General features: G+C 39.4%; 2 protein-coding genes across 2 annotated transcripts; one reads left to right on the top strand and one right to left on the bottom strand.

The window, feature by feature from the left end:
* Positions 1-313: 313 nt before the first annotated feature.
* On the top strand, positions 314-7229 carry LOC118768521. The gene is made up of 6 exons (XM_036515188.1): positions 314-638; positions 1577-1883; positions 4005-4183; positions 5248-5411; positions 6072-6235; positions 7054-7229. Exons 2-6 carry the CDS (start codon positions 1589-1591, stop codon positions 7104-7106), a joined length of 855 nt encoding a protein of 284 aa, XP_036371081.1. The 5' UTR covers positions 314-638; positions 1577-1588; the 3' UTR covers positions 7107-7229.
* Positions 7230-11468: 4239 nt separating this feature from the next.
* On the bottom strand, positions 11469-21799 carry LOC115226677 (zinc finger protein 271-like). The gene is made up of 3 exons (XM_036515116.1): positions 21568-21799; positions 15190-16492; positions 11469-12527 (listed from the first exon to the last, which is right to left on the bottom strand). Exons 2-3 carry the CDS (start codon positions 16159-16161, stop codon positions 11700-11702), a joined length of 1800 nt encoding a protein of 599 aa, XP_036371009.1. The 5' UTR covers positions 16162-16492; positions 21568-21799; the 3' UTR covers positions 11469-11699.
* Positions 21800-26186: the final 4387 nt, after the last annotated feature.

Below are 26186 nucleotides of genomic sequence, written 5' to 3'. Positions count from 1 at the left end.
CACCACCGCCACCACCGCCACCACCACCGCCACCACCGCCACCGCCACCACCCCAGCAACACCACAATCCCCAGTCCCCATCACCACTACAACACCAACCACAACAACAACACCACATTCACCATCGCAGCCACCACAAACAACTAACACCACCACCACCACCACAACAACAACAACATCACCAAGAGTGCCTTATCGATCTCACACTTCTCCGTCTACCCAGCGTGTTCAATGAAACATGTTTGTTATAATAAATTCATGACAAACATCGGGTCTTTTCGTTTCCTGTTCAGAAACAATATTTTAAGTGGACAATCATTGGAGTGAACCATATTAATACCAACAACCATTAATGGACAGTTTCCATACCATTAGACATTGGTTACAGCTGGGATCATTGTTGCTATCAACAGACAGTCCGGTATTCAAAGAGAGTGCTGCCCTCTGTCATGATTTTGGAAGCAGGGGATAATATTGAGATTTGAAGGCAGTCTTTATATTTGTGGACATTACTAACAAAAGTGGACGGTTGTTCGAGCAGTGGACATTACTGGACAGTAATAGGGGACAGTCCTGACGTCTGTGCCTCAGGTGACCACTAAACTCATAGGTGCTGCCTGTTTCGTCAACCAGCAAAGGTAAGGGCTGTTTTATAATCTCCCACTTATTTTGTGTGTGTGTGTGTGCGTGTGTGCATGTGTGAATGCTGTGTGTGTGTCTATGTCTTTATGTGTGCGGCTTGGATTTGGGATTATCTTGTATGGCAGTGCTTTTCAAACATTTTGCTGGAGTGGAACCCCAAGGAAACATTCCACTAGCTTGAGGAACCCCTGTGCAATAATTTAATAGTTTTATGCACACATATCTGCACAGGAGAATTAAAAATTACTGTCGATTTTAGCAGTTTTGTAACTTTTTGCGGAATCCCTGGACTGTACTAGCGGAACCCTAAGGTTCCGCGGAACCCTGGTTGAAAACCAATGTTGTATGGTGTAGCAGGTAACACGTTGGTCTCGCTCAAGGGCATAAGATTGTGATTTTTATTATTTATATATTCAATGGGATTCCACACACAATCTCCGTGTGCCTAATCCACTCACAAGGCATTGTTCGGCCTGGAGCTAGAGTCAAAATACTTGCCCAAGGTGCTGTGGAGTGGGACTGAACTCAAAACCCCAAAGTTTCTTAGTGAGTTTCTTAACCACACAGCTATGCCACTTTATGTGTTTATCTTTTGTCGTTGTTTTTTTGGGGGGTGGGGAGTTGTTTTTTTCTCTGTTTTATGTAAATTCCTTTGAGGTGAGATGTGTGTTTCGTGAAAAAACATTATAAGACAACTTTTACTAACTCCTCTTTCTCTCTCTCTCTCCCACTCTCTCTCACACTCTCTCTCTCTCTCTCTCTCTCCCACTCTCTCTCACACTCTCTCTCTCTCTCTCTCTCACTCTCTCTCCCTCTCTCTACATTCCCACTCTCTCTCTCTCTCTCTCTCTCTCCTCTCTCTCTCTCCCACTCTCTCTCACACTCTCTCATGATCCTAAAACGAAAGTGTTCCAATTTTCTTCTCCCATTCCAGTCAAAACCAAAAATGCTGTTGCTTCTAATCCTTGCAACGATTCTGACCGTTTCCTCGAATCAGGAATTTGATGAAGCCTTCTACAACTCTTTGGGTCCTGGTTACTCCTATACTTATCTTCAAACTCCTCCAACAGAGAAATTCTACCCAAGCCGAAGTCTTCTGGAATGTTCTCTCATCGCTCTAAACAGTCAATCGGAATTCTTTTCTTACAACAAAGTCAACCGTACTTGTAAGAATTACTCACCAAAAAGTATTATGACAGTCAGCAGTGGACAGGACAACAACGAGATGTCCTACTATAGAAGTAAGTGAAGCATTATTTTTATTATTATTATTATTATTATTATTATTATTATTATCATTATATATTGTTATTATTATTTTTATTTCATATCATTATATTATTATTATTATATTATTTTTATTATTATTTTATTATTATTATTATTTATGATTATTTTATTATTATATATGTTATTATTATTTTTATTATCATTATTATTATTATTATTATTATTTTTTATTATTATTTATTATTATATTTTATTATTTTATTATTATTATTATTATATTGTTATTATTATTTTTATTATCATTATTATTATTATTATTATATTTTTATTATTATTATTTTATTATTATTATTTTTATTATTTTTATTATATTATTATATATTGTTATTATTATTTTTTATCATTATTATTATTATTATTATTATATTTTTATTATTATTTTATTATTATTATTATATTTTTTTATTATTATTATTATTATTATTGTTATTATTATTATTATTATTATTTTATTATTATTATTATTATATATTGTTATTATTATTTTTATTATCATTTTATTATTATTATTATTATTATTATATTTTTAATTATTATTATTATTATTATTATTATTATTATTATTATTATTTTCTATGTTTGACTTTGCTTTATATTGTACAAGTTGGCTCCAAGTCTCACCAGATACCTCAAGAGACAACAGGTTGGAAGTTCATGTTGTTGTTATGCCTAGTGTGCCATATATTTGGGGGGTGGGGGTGTTGTACTAATGAATGTCTAAAAAAAAGTTTTTTTTTTTTTTTTTAAACCGAAAATATTATGTTTGTTTAAACCTTGAGATTACATAGAAAGTATTTTGGTAGGATATGAGCAGTTCCCATGAGCATATCTTTTGAATTTCTGCCATTTTTGGGTTCCTGGTATCTGAGTTAGGTAGCTATCAGCCCCTTTTGCTATCATTCCCAGGGCACCTATGACAACAGGTATTGTTTTAGTCTTCAGCTTCCACATTTTGCTGATTTCTATTTCAAGATCTTTATATTTGCTCAGTTTTTGGTAGGTCTTGACAGATACGTTTATATCGATTGGGACAGTCATATCAATGAAGAGGCATGTTCTTTGTCTGAAGTCTTTCAAAATTGATGTCTGGCCTATTTGCATCTATCTTTCTGTCAGTTTGAATGGTGAAGTTCCAGAGGAGTGAGATGTGGTCATTTTCAAGCACTGGGGGTGGTTTGTGTTCCCACCAGTTTTTTTCATGGGGGAAAAATATTATTATTATTATTATTATTATTATCATTATTATTATTATATTTTGCTTATTATTAATATTATTATTATTTTTTTTATTATCATTATTATTATCATTATATATTTTTATTATTATTACTTTTATTATTATCATTTTTATTATTATATATTTTTATTATTATTATTATTATTTTTATTATTATTATTATTACTATATATTATTATTATTATTATTATTATTATTATTATTATTATATTTTTATTATTATTATTATTATTATTATATATTTTTATTATTATTATTATTATTATATTTTCATTATTATTATTATTATATTTTTATTATTATTATTATTATAATAATTTTATTATTATTATTATTATCATTATTGTATTTTTATTATTATATTTTATTATTATTATTATTGTATTTTTATTATTATCATTATTATTATATATTTTTATTATTATTATTATTATTATATATTATTATATTATTTTTATTATTATTATATTTATTATTATTATTTTATATTTTTTATTATTATTATTATTTATTATATATATTATTATTATTTTTATTTTATTTTTATTATTATTATTATTATTATTATTATTATTATTATTTTTATTTTTATTTTTATTATTATTATTATTATTATTATTATTATCTATTTCTATCAGTGGGATCATTTACATTCATTAGTCTACAAGTGTTTTCTTCTTTCTCTTTAATGATTATGTCTTTAATCTCTTTAATGATTATGTCTTTAATCTCTTTAATGATTATGTTAATTAGCCTGGATCGTTCTGTCATTTTTATCTTAAATGTCTGCTTCAGGATGTTGTTATTATTGTTGTTGTTGTTGTCGTTATTTCAGGCAGTGAATGGATTAAAACCTATGCCATATCAATGGGAGCAAACTCGTTAATCTATGATTCCATATTAAAAAAAGGCCATCCTTCAACATGGAATGTGGACAAATGTGTTGGTAGCTATTGTCCGAATTTTTTCCGACACCCTCTGCTTGATATCTGGAACGAACTTCAAATTGATGAGGTATGTATACACCTATTCTGATGCTGTATATACTCTTGAAGAATGCCACAGTTAAATTTGCCTGTTTTTGTATTTGTTTTCAATATGATACATAAATAGCTATTTTAATCCATTACTGTTTGTGATGTGTATAAGGGATTTCTATTCAGTCGGGCGGTTATTCGCAACACCAGTCATTTTTATATCCATTGCTTTCATATATATATATATACATATATTGGATTGTCTGGAAAGTTCATGCCATTCTTAGTCGTTCATGTTCCAACACGTTACAACACATCAAATTTATTGACATATATAATATGGTAACATTTCCAGTTAGCCCATACTTCACACTGAGAAAGAAAGTTTAAAATTACTTAAATCGTATCAATTTTGCATCCTTATGAAAATGGAAGATTCTTAGGTGCATTTTAGACAGTTGATGCTTTTTTTTCTGATTTCCGTAAAGGCAAAAAATGCCTTGCCAGTAACAAAGAAGATATGTGTTGTGTACGGCGAAGGTACTTTAGCTGAAAGAACTGTACGGAAGTGGTTTGCTAAGTTTAGACTTGGTGACTGTAGTCTTATTGATGAAGAATGCTCTTGCAGACCCCCTCACCCACTTCAAAGACAGGTAAACGACCCTCCTCAATCCGTAGAAAAGGTGCAGGTAGAAACTCCATACGATGTACAAGGTGTAAGCTATGGAAACATAAGAGGTGCAGCAATCATCACCGTCATTGTTCGACTGTGGTCGAACCAATGGAATTTACTGCGTTTGAGAATAAAATTATTTCCATATATATAGATGTATATATATATATATATATTTTGCCAGCTCTGTCTGGCACCTGTGCGGGTGGCACGTAAAAAGCACCCACTACACTCACGGAGTGGTTGGCGTTAGGAAGGGCATCCAGCCGTAGAAACACTGCCAGATTTGACTGGGCCTGATGAAGCCTTCTGGCTTCACAGACCCCAGTAGAACCGTCCAACCCATGCTAGCATGGAAAACGGACGCTAAACGACGATGATGATGATGATGATGATGTATATATATATGAAACTCGTCATTTCTTCAGGTGAAGCTTGTGTTGTACAAAAACCAAAGTGCTGTGGTAACGATGGTGTTTGATGGGCGAAATACAAGCCTTGAAAGCTGGTTCACTCAGGAAAAGCTGAAAAGTTCCCCATGGAGCGATCTAGCATCAGATGCGACAAATTGTTTCTCAATCGTTGGAATTGAGTAAGTTCTTACCATTTTACATTATGTAATATCTATCCATCCATCCATCTAGCTAGCTAGCTAGGTAACTATCTATCCATCTGTCTGGTTATCTATCCATCTGTCTGGTTATCTATCTATCTATCTATCTATCTATCTGTCTGGCTATCTATCTATCTATATATATATATATTATATCTATCTATCCATCTGTCTGGCTAATTATCTATCTATCTATCTATTTGTTTGTGAGTTTGCATGCACACGTGTGTAAAACTTTCAAGAGTTGTTTGTTTCCAGTTACAAGACATAAAGGATTTCGTTTTGGGATTTGGTTTGCAAGATTCTTTATGTGAGTTTGTGTATTGAAGCATATTCTGTTGTGTCTGGGGAGAGTCATTTTCTTTTTTTGAAAGTCAAGACTATTGAAAAGGTTGCAAGACGCAACGAAAATTTTAGGAAAAAAAAATAAGAAATAAGTGGAAATTTTACCGGTGAGTGTTGTTACATTATAGGCACAAAAAGAAAATGACTCTCCCTAGACAAAAGAGACAAATTTTCTCAGTAACGAGGGGCGAGTTTATTACTTTGCTATTTTATATCTCGACTGCTTTGTAACTTCAGCAATATCAAATAATAAGAGCGACAACACCTGAAAGTGGACCCTTTTTTCTTTTACAGTAACAAACGCCGTTTTTATGTTTCACACTGGCATGAAGGTTGTCCAAAAGATCTTGGTTGGTTGACTATCAATGAAGCTTTCCTTACTTGTGATTGGGAGAAATCAAACTATTTTCCTAAAATCCTTTACTCTGACACAACTTCAAAAATCAAATGGGAAGATGGTAAGTATCACCTCATTGTTTGGGGTCTTTATAATTCTCTCTTTCCTTCTTAGAGAAACGTTACCAGAAACATATTTAACCACAGAACACTTTTTATTATTTCCAAGAATCACGGAAACCATACCAAAATATTTTAGGTGGCAGGAGTGACTGTGTGGTAAGAAGCTTGCTTCTCGACCGCATGGTTCTGGGTTCAGTTCAACTTGAGGCACCTTGGGCAAGTGTCTTCTACTATAGCCTTGGCCAACCACAGCCTTGTGAGTGGATTTTGTGGATGGAAACTGAAAGAAGCCCATCATATATATATATATATATATGTATGTATAGGGTTAGTTGAGTTGGAGGTTAAAATAACCATCTGAGGGATAGGTGTAGCCATTACACTACCAGTATTCAGCTATGTTTAACCCTGGGCACACACATGCAAGCATATTCTGTTTCATAAATTACAGGTAAAGAGAAGGATCAACAGGAATTTCTTAAGAATCAGAATTTAAAGAAACAGAAAATGGAGAAATAAATGATGACAAACAATTGACTTGGATCAATTATTTATTTATTAATTCAATGCAATCTTTACCTTTGCCTTTCATTTGATTCAGATCATTGAACTGTGGCCAAGCTGGAGTACCACCTGGAAGAGTTTAGCTGATCATAACGATCTCAGCTCTTATTGTTCTATTAACCCTGGTAGATGTAGAAGTAGTAGTAGTAGTGGTAGTAGCAGCAGCAATAGTAGTAGTAGTAGTAGTAGTTATAGTAGTAGTAGTAGTAGTAGTGGTTGTTATTGATGTTGTTGTTTTTGTTGTTATTTTCAGGATACGGAGTCGCCGATTCCATGGCCATCTTCATCCGTCTGAGACAAAACTAACCAATCCCAGTTTATGTCTAATGCAAGCACCGTTGTTGTTGAGCACCATCCATACCAATATGACCACCACCACTGAGCACATGTCAGCTATTGTCACCGAATAAAGTTTCCACATTAACCTTTCGATCCGAAATCCTTCTCTTCTGGTTCTCTTTCTATCTTCTCTTGTGACTTTCAATCCATTATCTACGCATCATTATTTAAATAATTCTCACGGTTAGAGGATCGCGGTTTCGATTCCCAGACCGGACGTTGTGTGTGTTTATTGAGCGAAAACGCCGAGAGCTCCACGAGGCTCCAGCAGGGGCTGGGGGCGAGCCCTGTTGTACTCTTTCGCCCCAGCCTTCTCTCACTCTCTCTCCCTTCCTGTTTTTTGAGTAACGCTGCGATGGACTGGCGTCCCGTCCATCTGGCGGGGAACACATACGCCGCAGAAACCAGGAAACCGGGCCCGTGAGCCTGGATAGGCTTGAAAAGGGTGCATAAATAAAATATATGTATATATATATATATACACACACATTTGTGCACATAAGTGTATGTGTGTGTATTTGTGTCAGTCGGGTGTATGTGTATGTATGTTTATCAATTACTTACTCTTTTACTCTCTTACTTGTTTCAGTCATTTGACTGCGGCCATGCTGGAGCACCGCCTTTAGTCGAGCAACTCGACCCCGGGACTTATTCTTTGTAAGCCCAGTACTTATTCTATCGGTATCTTTTGCCGAACCGCTAAGTGACGGGGACATAAACACACCAGCATCGGTTGTCAAGCAATGCTAGGGGGACAAACACAAACATACACGCACACACACATATATATACATATATACAACAGGCTTCTTTCAGTTTCCGTCTACCAAATCCACTCACAAGGCATTGGTCGGCCCGGGGCTATAGCAGAAGACACTTGCCCAAGATGCCACGCAGTGGGACTAAACCCGGAACCATGTGGTTGGTTAGCAAGCTACTTACCACACAGCCACTCATGAGAAATTCTCATTAAACATCACCAATAATTGACTGATTCATGTACAAACAAATTCTGTAACGACTGATTAATTAAGTAAATCCAAGTGTATTAATTTATAAATACATCTCGTTATGGTCTGCTTCACGGTAAAGACACAGCATGATCGATATAAGGCTGCAAAGACACGTTATATTAAGCATGTGTATCTGATCACAGGTGTAATATGTTTAACGAAGCTTAACGAGAAATGGCGTTGCTATGTCGTTTAGAAGGTTGCTTTTCAAACACGTGGTTTCAAGTTCAGTCCTGCTACGGGTGGCTAGAGCAAGTGCCTTTTTTTATAGCCTTAGGCTAGCCAATGCCCTGCGGTTGAATTTGGTTAATACAAAGTGTATACAAACCTGTGTATATATATATATATATATATATATATATATAAAATGATGATGATGATAATAATATTAGGGAATATGATTCCAAACTTACAGGGAAAAATTGGCTTATACCCCTCCCCTCAAAATCACTGACCTTGCACGAAAATTAGTGTTATCGGCCAACTATTTTGTTATTAAACCAATTAACCAATCGATTGGTTTGGTTAATCAATAATTCGATTTCATCACTTCGTCTGAGTTGTTTTGTCCCCGACATTGTGCACTTTCAGCAAAGATGACACCACCACATCACCACATCACTAGTGCCACCACCTTCACCACCAACACCACACCGTCTACAACTACCACCAACATCACCACCACCACCACCCTCTCCCAAACACCACCATTGATTCCCCCAGTATACAACTGGTACTTCATTTATCGACCCCCGAAAAGACGACAGGCAAAGTCGACCTCAGCAGAAAGTCATCTCAGAAAGGAGTGGCTGTGTGGTAAGTAGCTTGCTAACCAACCACATGGTTCCGGGTTCAGTCCCACTGCGTAGCACCTTGGGCAAGTGTCTTCTGCTATAGCCCCGGGCTGACCAATGCCTTGCGAGTGGATTTGGTAGACGGAAACTGAAAGAAGCCTGTCGTATATATGTATATATATGTAAGTATGTGTGTGTGTGTGTATGTGTGTTTGTGTGTCCCCCTAGCATCGCTTGACAACCGATGGTGGTGTGTTTACGTCCCCGTTACTTAGCGGTTCGGCAAAAGAGACCGATAGAATAAGTACTGGGCTTACAAAGAATAAGTCCCGGGGTCGATTTGCTCGACTAAAGGCAGTGCTCCAGCATGGCCGCAGTCACATGACTGAAACAAGCAAAAGAGAAAGAGAGAGAATCCTTTCATGAAAAAAAGCATAACGAGATGTCGTCAGGCATTCTAACGATTCCGACAGGTTGGTCTGCCTTAAACGAATCAATCAAGCATTGATGTTTCACAGACAAGACATTGTGGTTGTTCTTGTTGTTGTTGTTTGTTGTTATGGATTTCTTTTGCCTCAGAGAAATGTTTAAGAGGAAAATTATGTTTGCTAAGTCATCCGGAGACATTAGAGACAAAGAGACGGGATTTTATGCAAGTTGTTCAGTTGGAAGCCAGTTTTGTCATTGAAAGGCAGTGGGTGGGTGGGTGGGTGTGCTTGTGTGTGTGTGTGTGTGTGCATTTGTATGTGTGTGTGCGTGTGTGTGTATTTGTGTGTGTGTGCTTGTTTGTATGTGTGTATTTGTGTGTGTGTGTGCATGTATTTGTGTGTATGTCTGTGCGTTTGATGTGTGTGTATTTGTGTGTGTGCGTGTGTATGTGTGTGTGTGTGCATGTATTTGTGTGTATGTGTGTGTTTGATGTGTGTGTGTGCTTGTGTGCTTGTGTGTGCGTGTGTGTGTGCATGTATTTGTGTGTATGTCTGTGCGTTTGATGTGTGTGTATTTGTGTGTGTGCTTGTGTGTGTGTGTGTGTGTGTGTGCATGTATTTGTATGTGCTTGTCTGTGTGTATTTGTGTGTGTGTGTGCATGTATTTGTATGTGCTTGTCTGTGTGTATTTGTGTTTGTGCATGTTTCTGGGCTTGTACGTGTGTGTGTGTGTAGTGGGGGGAGAGTGCCTGTCCTCATCGCTAGGGTGTCACACTCATCATCCTAGCGATCGTGGTTTCAATTCCAAGGCTGGGTGGTGTGTTGTTTTCTTGAGCAAAACACCTCATCTCATGCCGCTGTGCAACCACTTCAACCCGTGACACGTGGCACAGTGTGCCTCTGTTCAGACGACATCAATATGATGGAGCAAGTGTACTAATGCACGGCATCAATATTTGATCACTCAGAACAAATCGTCTCTGCAGATCAATCGGCAAAAATCAAACACTCATCATCTTTGATGGGAGAGTCCATCACATAATGAACTGTTCCGTGATTGTAAGATCAACAAAAGTACTCCATCTTGTGAGAGATTCATATCTCTCTATATATAACATCAACATCAATGGAATTTGTAGCTGTGATACCAGTGCTGGTGGCACGTAAGAGAACCATTCGAACGTGGCCGTAGCCAGCGCCTCCCTGACTGGCCTCCGTGCTGGTGGCACATAAAAAGCACCATCCGACCGTGGCCGTTTGCCAGCCTCGTCTGGCACGTAAAAAGCACCCACTACACTCACGGAGTGGTTGGCGTTAGGAAGGGCATCCAGCCGTAGAAACACTGCCACATCAGATTGGAGCCTGGTGCAGCCTCCTGGCTTCCCAGTCCCCAGTTGAACCGTCCAACCCATGCTAGCATGGAAAGCGGACGTTAAACGATGATGATGATAATGATATAAAGCTGAAGTTGTGTGTGTGGCAGGTTTGGTAGCCTTCACCTAACACTATCTCCTCCGAGACCCTGCGGCGCAAGTTGACCAAAATTGAGAGTATGATAGAAGAAGGCTTGCTCTTCCTTCCATCACCATCATCATCATCATCATCATCGTTTAACGTCCGCTTTCCATGCTAGCATGGGTTGGGCGATTTCACTGAGGACTGGCGAACCAGATGGCTGCACCAGGCTCCAGCTGAATGATTAATTTATTACAACCATTTTGAAGAAACTCTTTTACCATTCGAACAATTTGTCATGCATGAAGAATGTGCAATTTCACAAAGACAAGCTGCGATGCGTTCCCACCACATCAGGGACAGAAGCAGTGACAACATTATTGGTAGGCAGATGCTGACCGATGCCGTCATCTTTTTCAAAGACTTTTCAGAAGAACAAAACGGAAAACGCAGCACGATATTTGCTTCAACACAGAACTGCAAAAAAACTATTGTCTGAAAAACGATGCCACCATATTCTAATACAAGAGGCTGTAAAATATTACTGATTCTGGGCAAAAAAACAGCAAGACAAGCATTTGTGTAGCTATGCTTTTAGTCATGTATAGAGTTAATAAGGATGTTACAAAGACTACGAAATCTTCTTTGCTGTGTCAAGACATTTATTGCTACAAAAATATTTTTTTCACTCAAACATTTATAATATCAATACAGTTGCTCTTCTCTCTGAATATATACATGTGTAGTTACCTGTCTCTTTGGAGAGAAAGATTTTCCATATTTATCAGAATTATACGGTTTCTCTTCAGTGTAAATGTTTTTATGTCTTCTTGTCCCCGTTTCAGTAGAATGATTTATCAAAAATATCCCTCAGGTGGTTTCTCTGGTATGAATACGTTTGTGTTTATTTAAATTAGCCATTTGACTGAACGATTTCCCACAGGTATCACACTGATACGGTTTCTCACCTGTATGGACACGTATGTGTTTAGTCAAACCATTTTCATCATGGAACGACTTGCCACACACATCACAATGAAACGGCCTCTCACCTGTATGAATACGCCTGTGTTTAGTCAAGGTGCCCCCTTCAGAGAAAGACTGACCACAGATAAGACACTGATACGGCTTCTCACCTGTATGAATGCGCTTGTGAGCAGTCAAGTGTTCGTTTCGAGAGAATGATTTACCACAGGTATCACAGTTATATGGTTTCTCACCTGTATGAACAGTTTCATGCTTAATTAAATGGTCAGACCGGGTGAAGGATTTACTACAGATATCACACTGATAATGTTTCTCACCTGTATGAATGTATTTGTGTTTGGTTAAGTCGTGATTTTGGTAGAACGATTTTCCACAGACATCGCAGTGAAATCGCTTGTCACCTGCATGAATGCGTTTGTGTTTGGTCAAGTGGTCAGACCGAGAGAACGATTTACCACAGGTGTCGCAATGGTAGGGTCTCTCACCTGTATGGATGCGTATGTGTTTGGTCAATTGGTGATTTTCAGCAAATGGCTTACCACAGGTGTCACAGTGGAACCGTTTCTCACCTGTATGGCTACGTTTGTGAATGGTGAGGGTGTGGTTTCGACCAAAGGACTTTTTACAGATATCACATTCGTGTGATTTCTTTTCTTTTTCCTTTGGCATCTCCTCATTCAAGTCAACACGTTCCGTCAGCATTTCACATCGTCATCACATATTTCGCTTCTCGTTATTTCTCATTCCTCACCACAAATGGCAAATCTTTACAAGACTTTAATCTTAACAAAAATTAATTATTTTCCTCAATATCTGAAGATGTTGCCAACTCTTTTGTAATCCAAGTTTAAGAGGAACCCAAAATGGCCATCAAAGAGGAATTTTGCTTCAGCCACAAGAATTATTACCTTCTTTGTATGAACAGGAATATATCTGTTCTCTGTAACAATTTTGTTTAGTCTTTGAAAGACGATAAATATTGATGACGAATCCAAAGTCAAAGAAATCCTTTAATCCAATGTTATCCGGTAATCTGAAATAAGAGAGAAACGGCAGAAATTATAGAGGATACTTCAAATAAAACAACGGAGATTACACTTTGGAAGATTTTAAGTTATATCCCGGATTATGTGAAGACATCTTTTATCTCTGACTCATTTCAAGTACTGGATTGTGGCCCAACTGGGGCACTGCATTTAAAGGTTCAGTGGAACAAATTAATCGCAGTACTTATTCGTCTTCTCCTTACTCTAGCATTTTCTTGGACAAATGTTACATTACAAGACCATAAACAAACCAACACCGGTTGTCAATCAGTCGTGGGGAACAAACACAACAAAAAGACACAAGTATTTACAAACATCCAAACGAGTAAGATGATTACCTCGTCTCGTTAGAAGAAGGGCATCTCGCATTCAACCTCATCACCATCATCATCATCATTTAACATCTGTTTTCCATGCTGGCATGGGTTGGACGATTTGACTGAGGACTGGCGAAGCCAGAAGGCTGCACCAGGCTCCAGTCTTGATCTGGCAGAGTTTCTACAGCTGGATGCCCTTCCTAACGCCAACCACTCCGAGTGTGTAGTGGGTACTTTTACGTGCCACCAGCACGGAAGCCAGTTAACCACTCTGGCAACGATCACGCTCAGATGGTGCTCTTAGCACCCTACTAGTACAGGGCACAAGTGCCAGTAAGACAGTGTGTGCATGTATATATATATATATATATATATATATATATATATATATATATATATACATACATGCACACACACAGAATTTTGATCTTATATTATATTTCTATATATATATATTTATATTTTACAGTTAATCTTCATGTACCCCAACCACCCAACATCTTATAATAATTCTGCCTGTCATTACGTTACTTAGCCCATCGGTAACGTTTTCACATGATTAGAGGAAAAGAGGGAAAAATAAGAGGGAGAAAGAAGCGTCCATGACAGAAGGTAGAGGGAATGTAATTGCAACGCTTTCCCGTGATTCGTTTGAAGGAAAAGAGAGAAAGAAAAGGGAGAAAAAGAGGGTACAGTAAAGAGTGGGAGAGAAAAATGGAGAAAGAAAAAGAGAGGGAAAAACAGAGAGAGAAGTGTCCGTGATATGAGGTTGGGGGAACGTAATAATGTTAGCAGAGGGGTGATGTTCTGATGGTGAGGTTAAAGAAAGGCAGAGAGAGAGTGGGGAGAGAGAGAGATGATGATGATGGTGGTGGTGGCAGTGGTGATAAGTGAAAAGTGCAATTTTAAAAGATGAACTGAGTTTTTTACATTACCTATCATTTAACGCATGCATGTAAGTGCAATTGCACGAAATATTCACGTTTATTTACGTGGCAAATATGTGCAATTTAACAAAAGGTTGTATCATATTTTTTTTCTATTTATTTCAGTCATTTGACTGCGGCCATGCTGGAGCACCAACCTCTTTAGTCAAAGAAATCGACCCCGAGACTTATTCTTTATAACCCTAGTTCTTATTCTATCGGTCTCTTTTGCCGAACCGCTAAGTTACAAGGACATAAAAACACCAGCATCAGTTGTCAAGTGGTGGTGGGGTGGGGGGACAAACAGACACACAAATAGGAGACATTTATTGTTATCAAAATATTTTTTTCACTCAAACATTTATAATATCAATACAGTTGCTCTTCTCTCTGAATATATACATGTGTAGTTACCTGTCTCTTTGGAGAGAAAGATTTTTCCATCTTTATCAGAATTACATGGTTTCTCTTCAGTGTAAATGTTTTTATGTCTTGTCCTTATTTCAGTAGAATGATTTATCAAAAATATCCCTCAGGTGGTTTCTCTGGTATGAATACGTTTGTGTTTATTTAAATTAGCCATTTGACTGAATGATTTTCCACAGGTATTACACTGATACGGTTTCTCACCTGTATGACTGCATATGTGTTTAATTAAACCATTTTCATCATAGAATGACTTACCACAGAATACCTTTGTGTTTAGTTAAGGTTCTCCCTTTCAGAGAATGACTGACCACGGGCGAGGCACAGATATGGTCTCTCACCTGTATGAATGCCTTTGTGTTTAGTTAAGGTTCTCCCTTTCAGAGAATGACTGACCACAGGTGAGGCACAGATATGGTCTCTCACCTGTATGAATATTTATGTTTAGTTAAAGTTCTCCCTTTCAGAGAATGACTGACCACAGGTGAGGCACAGATATGGTCACTCACCTGTATGAATACCTTTGTGTTTAGTTAAAGTTCTCCCTTTCAGAGAATGACTGACCACAGGTGAGGCACAGATATGGTCTCTCACCTGTATGAATACGCTTGTGAGAGAATAACTTAGCACAGGTAAAACATTCATGCACCTTGTCTCATTTATGAACGTATTTGTGTGTATTTAAGTGGTTTTTCTGAGAGAACGCTTTGCCACACACCTCACAATGAAATGGTCTCTCACCTGTATGAATGCGCTTGTGTGCAGTCAGGTGTTCCTTCCGGGAGAAGGGTTTACCACAGATATCGCAGTCGTATGGTTTCTCCCCAGTATGAATGCGCTTATGTGCAGTCAAGTGAGGATTTTGTGAGAACGATTTCCCACAGGTATCACACTGATACGGTTTCTCACCTGTATGAACGCGTATGTGCTTCGCTAAGCCGTTTTCATCATGGAACGACTTACCACACACATCACAATGAAACGGCCTCTCACCTGTATGAACACCTTTGTGTTTAGTCAAAGCTCCTAACCTAGAGAACCTCTTACCACAGACAACGCACTGATACGGCTTCTCACCTGTATGAATGTGCTTGTGTGCGATTAGCTGTTCCTTTTGGGAGAAGGGTTTACCACAGATATCGCAGTCATATGGTTTCTCACCTGTATGAACAGTTTTATGTTTTAGCAAATGGTCAGATCGGGTGAAGGATTTACCGCAGATATCACACTGGTAACGTTTCTCACCTGTATGAACGTATTTGTGTTTGGTTAAGTCGTGGATTTGATAGAACGATTTGCCACAGATATCGCAGTGAAATTGTTTCTCTCCAGTATGAATAAATTTATGTTTAGTTACGTGAGTAGACTGAGAGAAAGATTTACCACAGATGTCGCAATGGTAGGGTCTCTCCCCTGTATGGACGCGTATGTGTTTGGTCAATTGGTACTTCTCTGCGAATGCTTTACCGCAGACATCACAGTGGAACCGTTTCTCACCTGTATGGCTACGTTTGTGAATGGTGAGGGTGTGGTTTCGACCAAAGGACTTTTTACAGATATCACATTCGTGTGATTTCTTTTCTTTTTCCTTTGGCATCTCCTCATTCAAGTCAACATATTCCGTCAGCATTCCACATCGTCATCACATATTTCGTTTCTCGTTATTTCTCATTCCTCACCACAAATGGCAAATCTTTACAAAACTTTAATCTTAACAAAAACTTATTATTTTCCTCAATATCTGAAGATGTTGCCAACTCTTTTGTAATCCAAGTTTAACAGGAACCCAAAATGGCCATCAAAGAGGAATTTTGCTTCAGCCACAAGAATTATTACCTTCTTTGTATGAACAGGAATATATCTGTTCTCTGTAACAATTTTGTTTAGTCTTTGAAAGACGATAAATATTGATGACGAATCCAAAGTCAAAGAAATTCTTTAATCCAGTGTTATCCGGTAATCTGAAATAAGAGAGAAACGGCAGAAATTATAGAGGATACTTAAACTAAATCTTAATCTATAAGATAAAGGCCTACTCAAAGTACAAACATATGCTTTATGTGGTATGTAGACCACAATCACTTGATTACTCTTTTACTTGTTTCAGTCATTTGACTGCGGCCATGCTGGAGCACCGCCTTCAGTCGAGCAAATCGACCCCGGGACTTATTCTTTTTGTAAGCCCAGTACTTATTCTATCGGTCTCTTTTGCTGAACCGCTAAGTGACGGGGACATAAACACACCAGCATCGGTTGTCAAGCAATGCTAGGGGGACAAACACAGACACACAAACATACATGCACACACACACACACACCACACACACACACACACACACACACACATATATATATATATATATATATATATATATATATATATATATATATATATTATATATATATATATACATATATACGACGGGCTTCTTTCACTTTTCGTCTACCAAATCCACTCACAAGGCTTTGGTCGGCCCGGGGCTATAGCAGAAGACACTTGCCCAAGGTACCACGCAGTGGGACTGAACCCGGAGCCATGTGGTTGGTTAGCAAGCTACTTACCACACAGCCACTCCTGCACCTAAAGATTACATAAAGAGGAGTCGGAGTCGGAGGTGTCAGTAGTAGAAGAGTCAGTCAAAGTTTTTTGTTTCGACTCCACAACTCTGGTGATGATTCTCCCAAATCATACAAGTAACAAGGCGCATCCTGGTCTCTCTGAGTACAGTCAGTGGTTGCTTATGAAATCTGGCAGACAAGTGACTTTGTTTCCTCATAACTTCCAGAAAAAATGGATATTTTTTAATGAAATCATCATCATCAGGCGCAGGAGTGGCTGTGTGGTAAGTAGCTTGCTAACCAACCACATGCTTCCGGGTTCAGTCCCACTGCATGGCATCTTGGGCAAGTGTCTTCTGCTATAGCCCCGGGCCGACCAAAGCCTTGTGAGTGGATTTGGTAGACGGAAACTGAAAGAAGCCTGTCGTATATATGTATATATATATAAGTGTGTGTGTATATGTATGTGTGTCTGTGTTTGTTCCCCTAGCATTGCTTGACAACCGATGCTGGTGTGTTTACGTCCCCGTCACTTAGCGGTTCAGCAAAAGAGACTGATAGAATAAGTACTGGGCTTACAAAGAATAAGTACCGGGGTCGATTTGCTTGACTAAAAGGCGGTGCTCCAGCATGGCCGCAGTCAAATGACTGAAACAAGTAAAAGAGTATCATCATTTAATGTCTGTTGTCCATGCTGGCATGGGTTGGACGGTTCGACTGGGGTCTGGGAAGCCAGGGGCTGCACCAAGCTCCCGTCTGATCTGGCAGTGTTTCTACACTCCGTAAGTGTAGTGGGTGCTTTTTATGTGCCACCGGCCGAGGGGCTACGGGAGACTGGCAAACGGTCAAAATCGGTTGGTGCTTTTTACGTGTCACCGGCACGGATGCCAGTCAAGGTGGTGCTGTCATCGACCACATTTGGTTGGTGCTTTTTACGTGTCACCGGCACGGATGCCAGTCAAGGTGGTGCTGTCATCGACCACATTTGGTTGGTGCTTTTTACGTGCCATCAGCACAGGTATCACAACTACAATTTCCATTTGATTTTTATTTTGATGTTGATGGACTTGACTCAATTGGTCTCATCAAGCACAGAAGGCCGCCCTACGATCCAAGGTTAGCACAGCAGGCCGTCCTGAGAGCCATGAACTCACTTCATTTGTTGGGCACACAGGAGTGGCTGTGTGGTAAGTAGCTTGCTAACCAACCACATGGTTCTGGGTTCAGTCCCACTGCATGGCACCTTGGACAAGTGTCTTCTACTATAGCCCCGGGCCGACCAATGCCTTGTGAGTTGATTTGGTAGACGGAAACTGAAAGAAGCCTGTTGTATATATGTATATATATATATATATTATATATATATATATATATATATATTATATATATATATATATATATATATGGCGGTGCCCCAGCATGGCCACAGCTCATGAGCTGAAACTAGAATCAATCAATCAATATATATGTGTGTGTCTGTGTTTGTCCCCCTAGCATTGCTTGACAACCGATGCTGGTGTGTTTATGTCCCCGTTACTTAGCAGTTCGGCAAAAGAGACCGATAGAATAAGTACTGGGCTTACAAAGAATAAGTCCCGGGGTCGATTTGCTCGACTAAAAGGCGGTGCTCCAGCATGGCCGCAGTCAAATGACTGAAACAAGTAAGAGAGTATACAAATTTTTTTTTTTCCCATAATTTTATGAATTCCATGTCTAAAACACAAATTCACAAAAGTTTTCTGAAAATTCCAAACAAAAAAAATTTGAATTTATGAGAGGTTATGTGCATTTTTTTGTTGCTTAAATGCCTACAATGGGCCATCCTGGGGCTAAACAAAATGTGTTCAGGGGGAGGGGGAATATGGAAAAACCTCAATACATGCCGTCAGAGTGACGAAGAGGCGAGAATGGTATCAGGTGGTCGTGGAATGCGCTAGAAACAACAGCTAAATCTACCTTAAATCACACACCTTTTTGTATCAGGTGGTCGTGGTCAGGGAGTGTGCTAGAAATAACAGCTAAATCTATCTTAAATCACACAACTTTTCCTATCAGGTGGTCGGGGAGTGTGCTAGAAACACCAGCTAAATCTATCTTAAATCACACAACTTTTCCTATCGGGTGGTTGGGGAGTGTGCTAGAAACACCAGCTAAATCTATCTTAAATCACACAACTTTTCCTATCAGATGGTCGGGGAGTGTGCTAGAAACAACAGCTAAATCTATCTTAAATCACACAACTTTTCCTATCAGGTGATCGGGGAGTGTGCTAGAAACACCAGCTAAATCTATCTTAAATCACACAACTTTTCCTATCAGATGGTCGGGGAGTGTGCTAGAAACAACAGCTAAATCTATCTTAAATCACACAACTTTTCCTATCAGATGGTCGGGGAGTGTGCTAGAAACACCAGCTAAATCTATCTTAAATCACACAACTTTTCCTATCAGATGGTCGGGGAGTGTGCTAGAAACAACAGCTAAATCTATCTTAAATCACACAACTTTTCGTATCAGGTGGTCGTGGTCAGGGAGTGTGCTAGAAACAGCAGCTAAATCTACCTTAAATCACACACCTTTTCCTATCAGGTGGTCGTGGTCAGGGAGTGTGCTAGAAACAGCAGCTAAATCTACCTTAAATCACACAACTTTTCCTATCAGGTGGTCGGAGAGTGTGCTAGAAACACCAGCTAAATCTATCTTAAATCACACAACTTTTCCTATCAGGTGGTCGTGGAGTGTGCTAGAAACAACAGCTAAATCTATCTTAAATCGCACACCTTTTCGTATCAGGTGGTTGTGGTCAGGGAGTGTGCTAGAAACAGCAGCTAAATCTACCTTAAATCACACACCTTTTCGTATCAGGTGGTCGTGGTCAGGGAGTGTGCTAGAAACAGCAGCTAAATCTACTTTAAATCACACACCCTCTCGTCTGAAAATAGTTTCAAAATCTTTTTTTTTTTTTTGAACGAAAAGGCTTCTCCCATTGTTTTTAAATGCATAGGGCAAAATAAATCGGCCAAAATCGGTCCGGACGGGGTGAGGCAGGGAACAGAGGTGGGGGTAAAAGAAAAAATCGTAAATTCTCAAACTTTTTTTTTGTTCATAAAATCCTTCCCGTTATCATTTCGAAGGCTGTTGTAGAAAAATACTAATGGAAAAATCCCTGTCAAAACAGAAAAATCCAACTCATGTGGATGTCCTAATCTGAAACTACGACGTTTAATTCTATCAATAACTAGCAGTATCGCCCGGCGTTGCTCGGGTTTGTAAGGGAAATAACTATATAAGCATTTTTAGAGAGTTATAGCCAAAAGATAGCAAAAAAAATGCATTAAAAATGGAAAAAAAATGATGGTAAAGTTTTTTTTTAATCGTTGACTCATCGTAGACATTTTTAGAGAGTTACTTCCCTTATATAATAGCGAAAAATGCATTAAAATGGAAAAAAATGATGGTAAATTATTTTTTAAATCGTAGACTCATCGTAGACGCGCGCTAATACCCAGAAGGGCTCGATATGAATCACGACTATAAGATACCCGGTTTTGGTTAAACTGCACTGCAAAATGTGGGAGTAGTTAGGAATCTAAATCGTAGGAGACACACAACTTTAGTTTTATGTATAAAGATGTATGTTATTAATTGGCAGAAATCTGCTTAAAGCACCCCCATATAAATAACCCCACTTTTTTTGGTTTCTGGGGATTTTCAGAAAATATTTGCGAATTCATGTTCTACACACGAGAATTCATACAATTAAGCAAAATCTAAACCCAAAAAAACACTTTTATTTGTGTGATTTAAGGGTCATTTAGCTGTTATTTTTAGCACATCTCACGACCACCTCGCACCTTCCTCGTTTCTTTGTCAACGAAGAGGTTTCTCAATATCTTTCTCGCCATAAACGTATTTAATGGTCAATTTGCCAGGATTTAAGCCAAAAATTCGGACAATCCATATTTTTTAAAGTCTGTTTTTTTTTCTTTTTTAAAATTCCGAAAAATTAAAATTATTTTTTCGTATGAATTCCCGACTAATTCGGACACATTTTTTCTGAAGATCCGATCCCCGCCCACCAAATAAATTCAGATCGACGGGTTATACGGGGGGAGGCCTTAAAGCAGAATTCCGTCCCCACCCCCAAAATAATTAATCCAACTTGATGGTCCTACTCGAGAACAGTGGTCCCGGTGCGCGCACTCGCGCTAGCTAGTCGTGACTAGTCGATCCTACAACGACTACCTAGCAAAGTAAATAATACACACAAAAACACAAAGGATCGACTAGTCACGACTAGCTAGCGCGGATGCGCGACTACGCGAGTGCGCGCACCGGGACCGCTTGTTCTCGAGTAGTACCCAACTTAATTTTTATTATCGATCTTATTATCGATCATAATAAATTATTGTGGAGGGGTTTGGGGGCGGCACCGAACCAAGTGAAGGGCGAAAAACTTTAAATATTTTCCTCTTACCTCGGCTAAAATCCTTTCTTCTTCTCCGTCTTCTGTTCCCCCCGAAAGCAGAACAGAAACGACTCAACCTTAATTCTTAATTCAGATGAACAGACGTTTGCTTCTCGTTTCGCCAAAAATCAGAAGAAAAGAAAAAAATCCCGAAACGATTTTCGTTTGTTTGTTTCATTTCGGTTTTAATGTCACGCTTCCAGGTTTGACATGTGACGTCACTTCCGCTCTGTATATCAGCCAATGAAAACAAAGTATAGGGCCAAGGCGAAGAATACGCACACCACTCCGTTTTCGGCGTTTAGGGTTACGTTTAGAGTTGGGGTTACGTTTAGAGTTGGGGTTGCGTTTAGAGTTGGGGTTGCGTTTAGAGTTGGGGTTGCGTTTAGAGTTGGGGTTACGTTTAGGGTTGGGGTTGCGTTTAGAGTTGGGGTTGCGTTTAGAGTTGGGGTTCCGTTTAGGGTTGGGGTTGCGTTTAGAGTTGGGGTTGCGTTTAGAGTTGGGGTTACGTTTAGGGTTGGGGTTGCGTTTAGAGTTGGGGTTGCGTTTAGAGTTGGGGTTACGTTTAGGGTTGGGGTTGCGTTTAGAGTTGGGGTTGCGTTTAGAGTTGGGGTTACGTTTAGGGTTGGGGTTGCGTTTAGAGTTGGGGTTGCGTTTAGAGTTGGGGTTGCGTTTAGAGTTGGGGTTGGGGTTACGTTTAGAGTTAGGGTTGCGTTTAGAGTTGGGGTTGAGTTTAGAGTTAGGGTTGGGGTTGCGTTTAGAGTTGGAGTTGCGTTTAGAGTTGGGGTTACGTTTAGGGTTGGGGTTGCGTTTAGAGTTGGAGTTGCGTTTAGAGTTAGGGTTACGTTTAGAGTTGGGGTACGTTTAGGGTTGGGGTTGCGTTTAGAGTTGGGGTTGGGGTTGCGTTTAGAGTTGGGGTTACGTTTAGGTTGGGGTTGCGTTTAGAGTTGGGGTTGCGTTTAGAGTTGGGGTTACGTTTAGGTTGGGGTTGCGTTTAGAGTTGGGGTTAGTTTAGGGTTGGGGTTGCGTTTAGAGTTGGAGTTGCGTTTAGAGTTAGGGTTACGTTTAGAGTTGGGGTTACGTTTAGGGTTGGGGTTGCGTTTAGAGTTGGGGTTGCGTTTAGAGTTGGGGTTACGTTTAGGGTTGGGGTTGCGTTTAGAGTTGGGGTTGCGTTTAGGGTTGGGGTTGCGTTTAGGGTTGGGGTTGCGTTTAGAGTTGGGGTTACGTTTAGGGTTGGGGTTGCGTTTAGAGTTGGGGTTGCGTTTAGAGTTGGGGTTACGTTTAGGGTTGGGGTTACGTTTAGAGTTGGGGTTGCGTTTAGAGTTGGGGTTACGTTTAGGGTTGGGGTTGCATTTAGAGTTGGGGTTGCGTTTAGAGTTGGGGTTGCGTTTAGGGTTGGGGTTGCGTTTAGAGTTGGGGTTGCGTTTAGAGTTGGGGTTATGTTTAGGGTTGGGGTTGCGTTTAGAGTTGGGGTTGCGTTTAGAGTTGGGGTTACGTTTAGGGTTGGGGTTGCGTTTAGAGTTGGGGTTGCGTTTAGAGTTGGGGTTGCGTTTAGGGTTGGGGTTGGGGTTACGTTTAGGGTTGGGGTTGCGTTTAGAGTTGGGGTTGCGTTTAGAGTTGGGGTTACGTTTAGGGTTGGGGTTGCGTTTAGAGTTGGGGTTGCGTTTAGAGTTGGGGTTGCGTTTAGAGTTAGGGTTGGGGTTACGTTTAGAGTTAGGGTTGCGTTTAGAGTTGGGGTTGAGTTTAGAGTTAGGGTTGGGGTTGCGTTTAGAGTTGGAGTTGCGTTTAGAGTTAGGGTTACGTTTAGAGTTGGGGTTGCGTTTAGAGTTGGGGTTACGTTTAGAGTTGGGGTTGAGTTTAGAGTTAGGGTTGGGGTTGCGTTTAGAGTTGGAGTTGCGTTTAGAGTTGGGGTTGCATTTAGAGTTGGGGTTGGGGTTGCATTTAGAGTTGGGGTTGCGTTTAGAGTTAGGGTTAGGGTTACGTTTAGAGTTGGGGTTGCGTTTAGAGTTGGGGTTACGTTTAGAGTTGGGGTTGCGTTTAGAGTTGGGGTTGCGTTTAGAGTTGGGGTTACGTTTAGGGTTAGGGTTACGTTTAGAGTTAGGGTTGCGTTTAGAGTAAGGGTTACGTTTAGAGTTAGGGTTATGTTTAGAGTTGGGGTTGCATTTAGAGTTAGGGTTAAGGTTAGGGTTGCGTTTAGAGTAAGGGTTGCGTTTAGAGTTAGGGTTACGTTTAAGGTTGCGTTTCGAGTTGGGGTTGCGTTTAGAGTTGGGGTTGCATTTAGAGTTAGGGTTACGTTTAGGGCTGCGTAGCTGTGTGGCAACAAATTTGCCCCTCAACTACATGGTTCCAGGTTCAGTTCCATAGCATGGCATCTTGGGAAAAGTGTCTTGTACAATAATTCCAGGCTATTTGGCAACTGGTGATGGTGTATCAGGCTTAAAAAGAAAATATTTGGGTTGATTAGTTTCACTAAAAATTCCTCAAGGTAGTGCCCCAGCATGGCCACAGTCTAATGATTGAAAGAATAGATAAAAGACAGGTGTGGATGTGTGGTAAGAATCTTGCTTCACAACCACAAGGTTCTGGGTTCAGTCCCACTGTGTGGCACCTTGGGTAAGTGTCTTCTATTATAGCCTCCGGCTGACCAAAGCCTTGTGAGTGGATTTGGTACATGGAAACTGAAAGAAGTCCGTTGTATATGTATATATATATTTGTGTCTGTGTTTGTCCCTCCACCATCGCTTGACAACCGATGTTGGAGTGTTTACGTCCCCCATAACTTAGCGGTTCGGGAAAAGGAGACTGATAGAATATGTACCAGGCTTACAAAGAATAAGTCATGGGATTGATTTGCTCAACTAAAGGCAGAGCTCCAGCATGGCCACAGTCTAATAAATGAAATAAGTAAAAGATGAAAGATAGGCGTGGCTGTGTGGTAAGAAGCTTGCTTCCCAACCACATGGTTCTGGGTTCAATCCCACCACATGGTACTTTGGGCAATTCTACTATAGCCTTGGGCCAAACAAAGCCTCATGAGTGGATTTGGTAGATGGAAACTGAAAGAAGCCTGTCATATATATGTATATATATATATATATATATATATACATTCTTTCTTTATCTTTTTTACTTGTTTCAGTCATTTGACTGCGACCATGCTGGAGCACCGCCTATAGTCGAGCAGATCGACCCCGGGACTTATTCTTTGTAAGCCCAGTACTTATTCTATCCATCCCTTTTTGCCGAACCGCTAAGTGATGGGGACATAAACACACCAGCACCGGTTGTCAAGCAATGCTAGGGGGACAAACACAGACACGCAAACACATATATACGACGGGCTTCTTTCAGTTTCCGTCTACCAAATCCACTCACAAGGCTTTGGTCGGCCCGGGGCTATAGCAGAAGATACTTGCCCAAGATGCCACGCAGCGGGACTGAACCTGGAACCATGTGGTTGGTAAGCAAGCTACTTACCACACAGCCACTCCTGCGCCTATATATATATATTCTTTAATTTGTTTCAGTTATTTGACTGTGGTCATGCTGGAGTACCACCATTAGTCAAAGAAATCAACCCAAGGATTTATTCTTTGTAAGCCTAGCACTTATTCTATCAGTCCCTTTTGCCGAACCACTAAGTTACAGGGACGTACACACACTAACATCAGTTGTCAAGCAATGGTGGGGACGCGACACACACACACACACAATATATATATATTCGCCCCTCTACCTTTACCCCTATTTTTTTTATTACCAGGTTCTTTCACGTCTGTGTGTATTTATATATTTATTTATTTATATTACCTCAACATCCAAACTTCCTCATTCTACATTGAGAGAAAGACGGGATGGACGCTTCGTTTTTGTGCTGGTACCGCATTATGTCGTACGCGACAGAGGATTTGCATCCCCAACGTAGAATCATTGATGTAATACATGTCCTTGAAGTAGTAATTGTGCGCGGCTGAAGAAGGCCATAGACACACATTATGCATTGTTATAAAACTGTCTAATAAAGGCCCGAAACATATGTACCGCTGAATTCTTGGCATCATGTTTTTATTTTGATTAATATATATATATATAGAACCAATCTTACTTAGAAATGGATGTGTCGTTACTGTCCTGTTTTTGTTACCATTTTTACCCCTCCGCAAAAAAATCTCAAATTTTATTTAATTTGATTTTCAAGGGAACGATTGTTTCATTAAAGTCATGTATCGCCTTGACCTTCGAAGGCGACTGAAGAAGAGGAATTTTCCTTGTGTTATTCGTCCTGTACTCTATTTTTTCGTTGTTTAAGAAAAATGTCCAGTTCCTTGGTTTTGTGTCTATGTTTTCGTTTCTCATTGTGTTCGACGTTTTTTTTTGGTGTCCTGTACCCATATATGCATGTATATATACATGTAGAGGTAGGTACGTACATATATGTATGTATATATGCATGTTTTATTTATTAATATATATATATATACATTCTTTCTTTATCTTTTTTACTTGTTTCAGTCATTTGACTGCGACCATGCTGGAGCACCGCCTATAGTCGAGCAGATCGACCCCGGGACTTATTCTTTGTAAGCCCAGTACTTATTCTATCCATCCCTTTTTGCCGAACCGCTAAG

Source organism: Octopus sinensis, linkage group LG30 (genome assembly GCF_006345805.1).
Source record: "Octopus sinensis linkage group LG30, ASM634580v1, whole genome shotgun sequence".
NCBI classification, from domain to species: Eukaryota; Metazoa; Mollusca; class Cephalopoda; order Octopoda; family Octopodidae; genus Octopus; species Octopus sinensis.
Note: the sequence above shows the minus strand (reverse complement) of the source record. Positions and strands in the feature narration are given on the sequence as shown.

Excerpts from the sequence above, each read along its gene's own strand:
- LOC118768521 (XM_036515188.1), top strand. The coding sequence starts at position 1,589 with ATGCTGTTGCTTCTAATCCTTGCAACGATTCTGACCGTTTCCTCGAAT. Across the intron at positions 5,412-6,071 it reads TTCTCAATCGTTGGAATTGA|TAACAAACGCCGTTTTTATG; the intron begins GTAAGTTCTTAC and ends TTTCTTTTACAG. Across the intron at positions 6,236-7,053 it reads AAAAATCAAATGGGAAGATG|GATACGGAGTCGCCGATTCC; the intron begins GTAAGTATCACC and ends TGTTATTTTCAG.
- LOC115226677 (XM_036515116.1), bottom strand. The coding sequence starts at position 16,161 with ATGCTGACGGAATATGTTGACTTGAATGAGGAGATGCCAAAGGAAAAA. Across the intron at positions 12,528-15,189 it reads CACACAAATACGTTCATAAA|CGATGTGAAATGCTGACGGA; the intron begins TGAGACAAGGTG and ends AATATGTGATGA.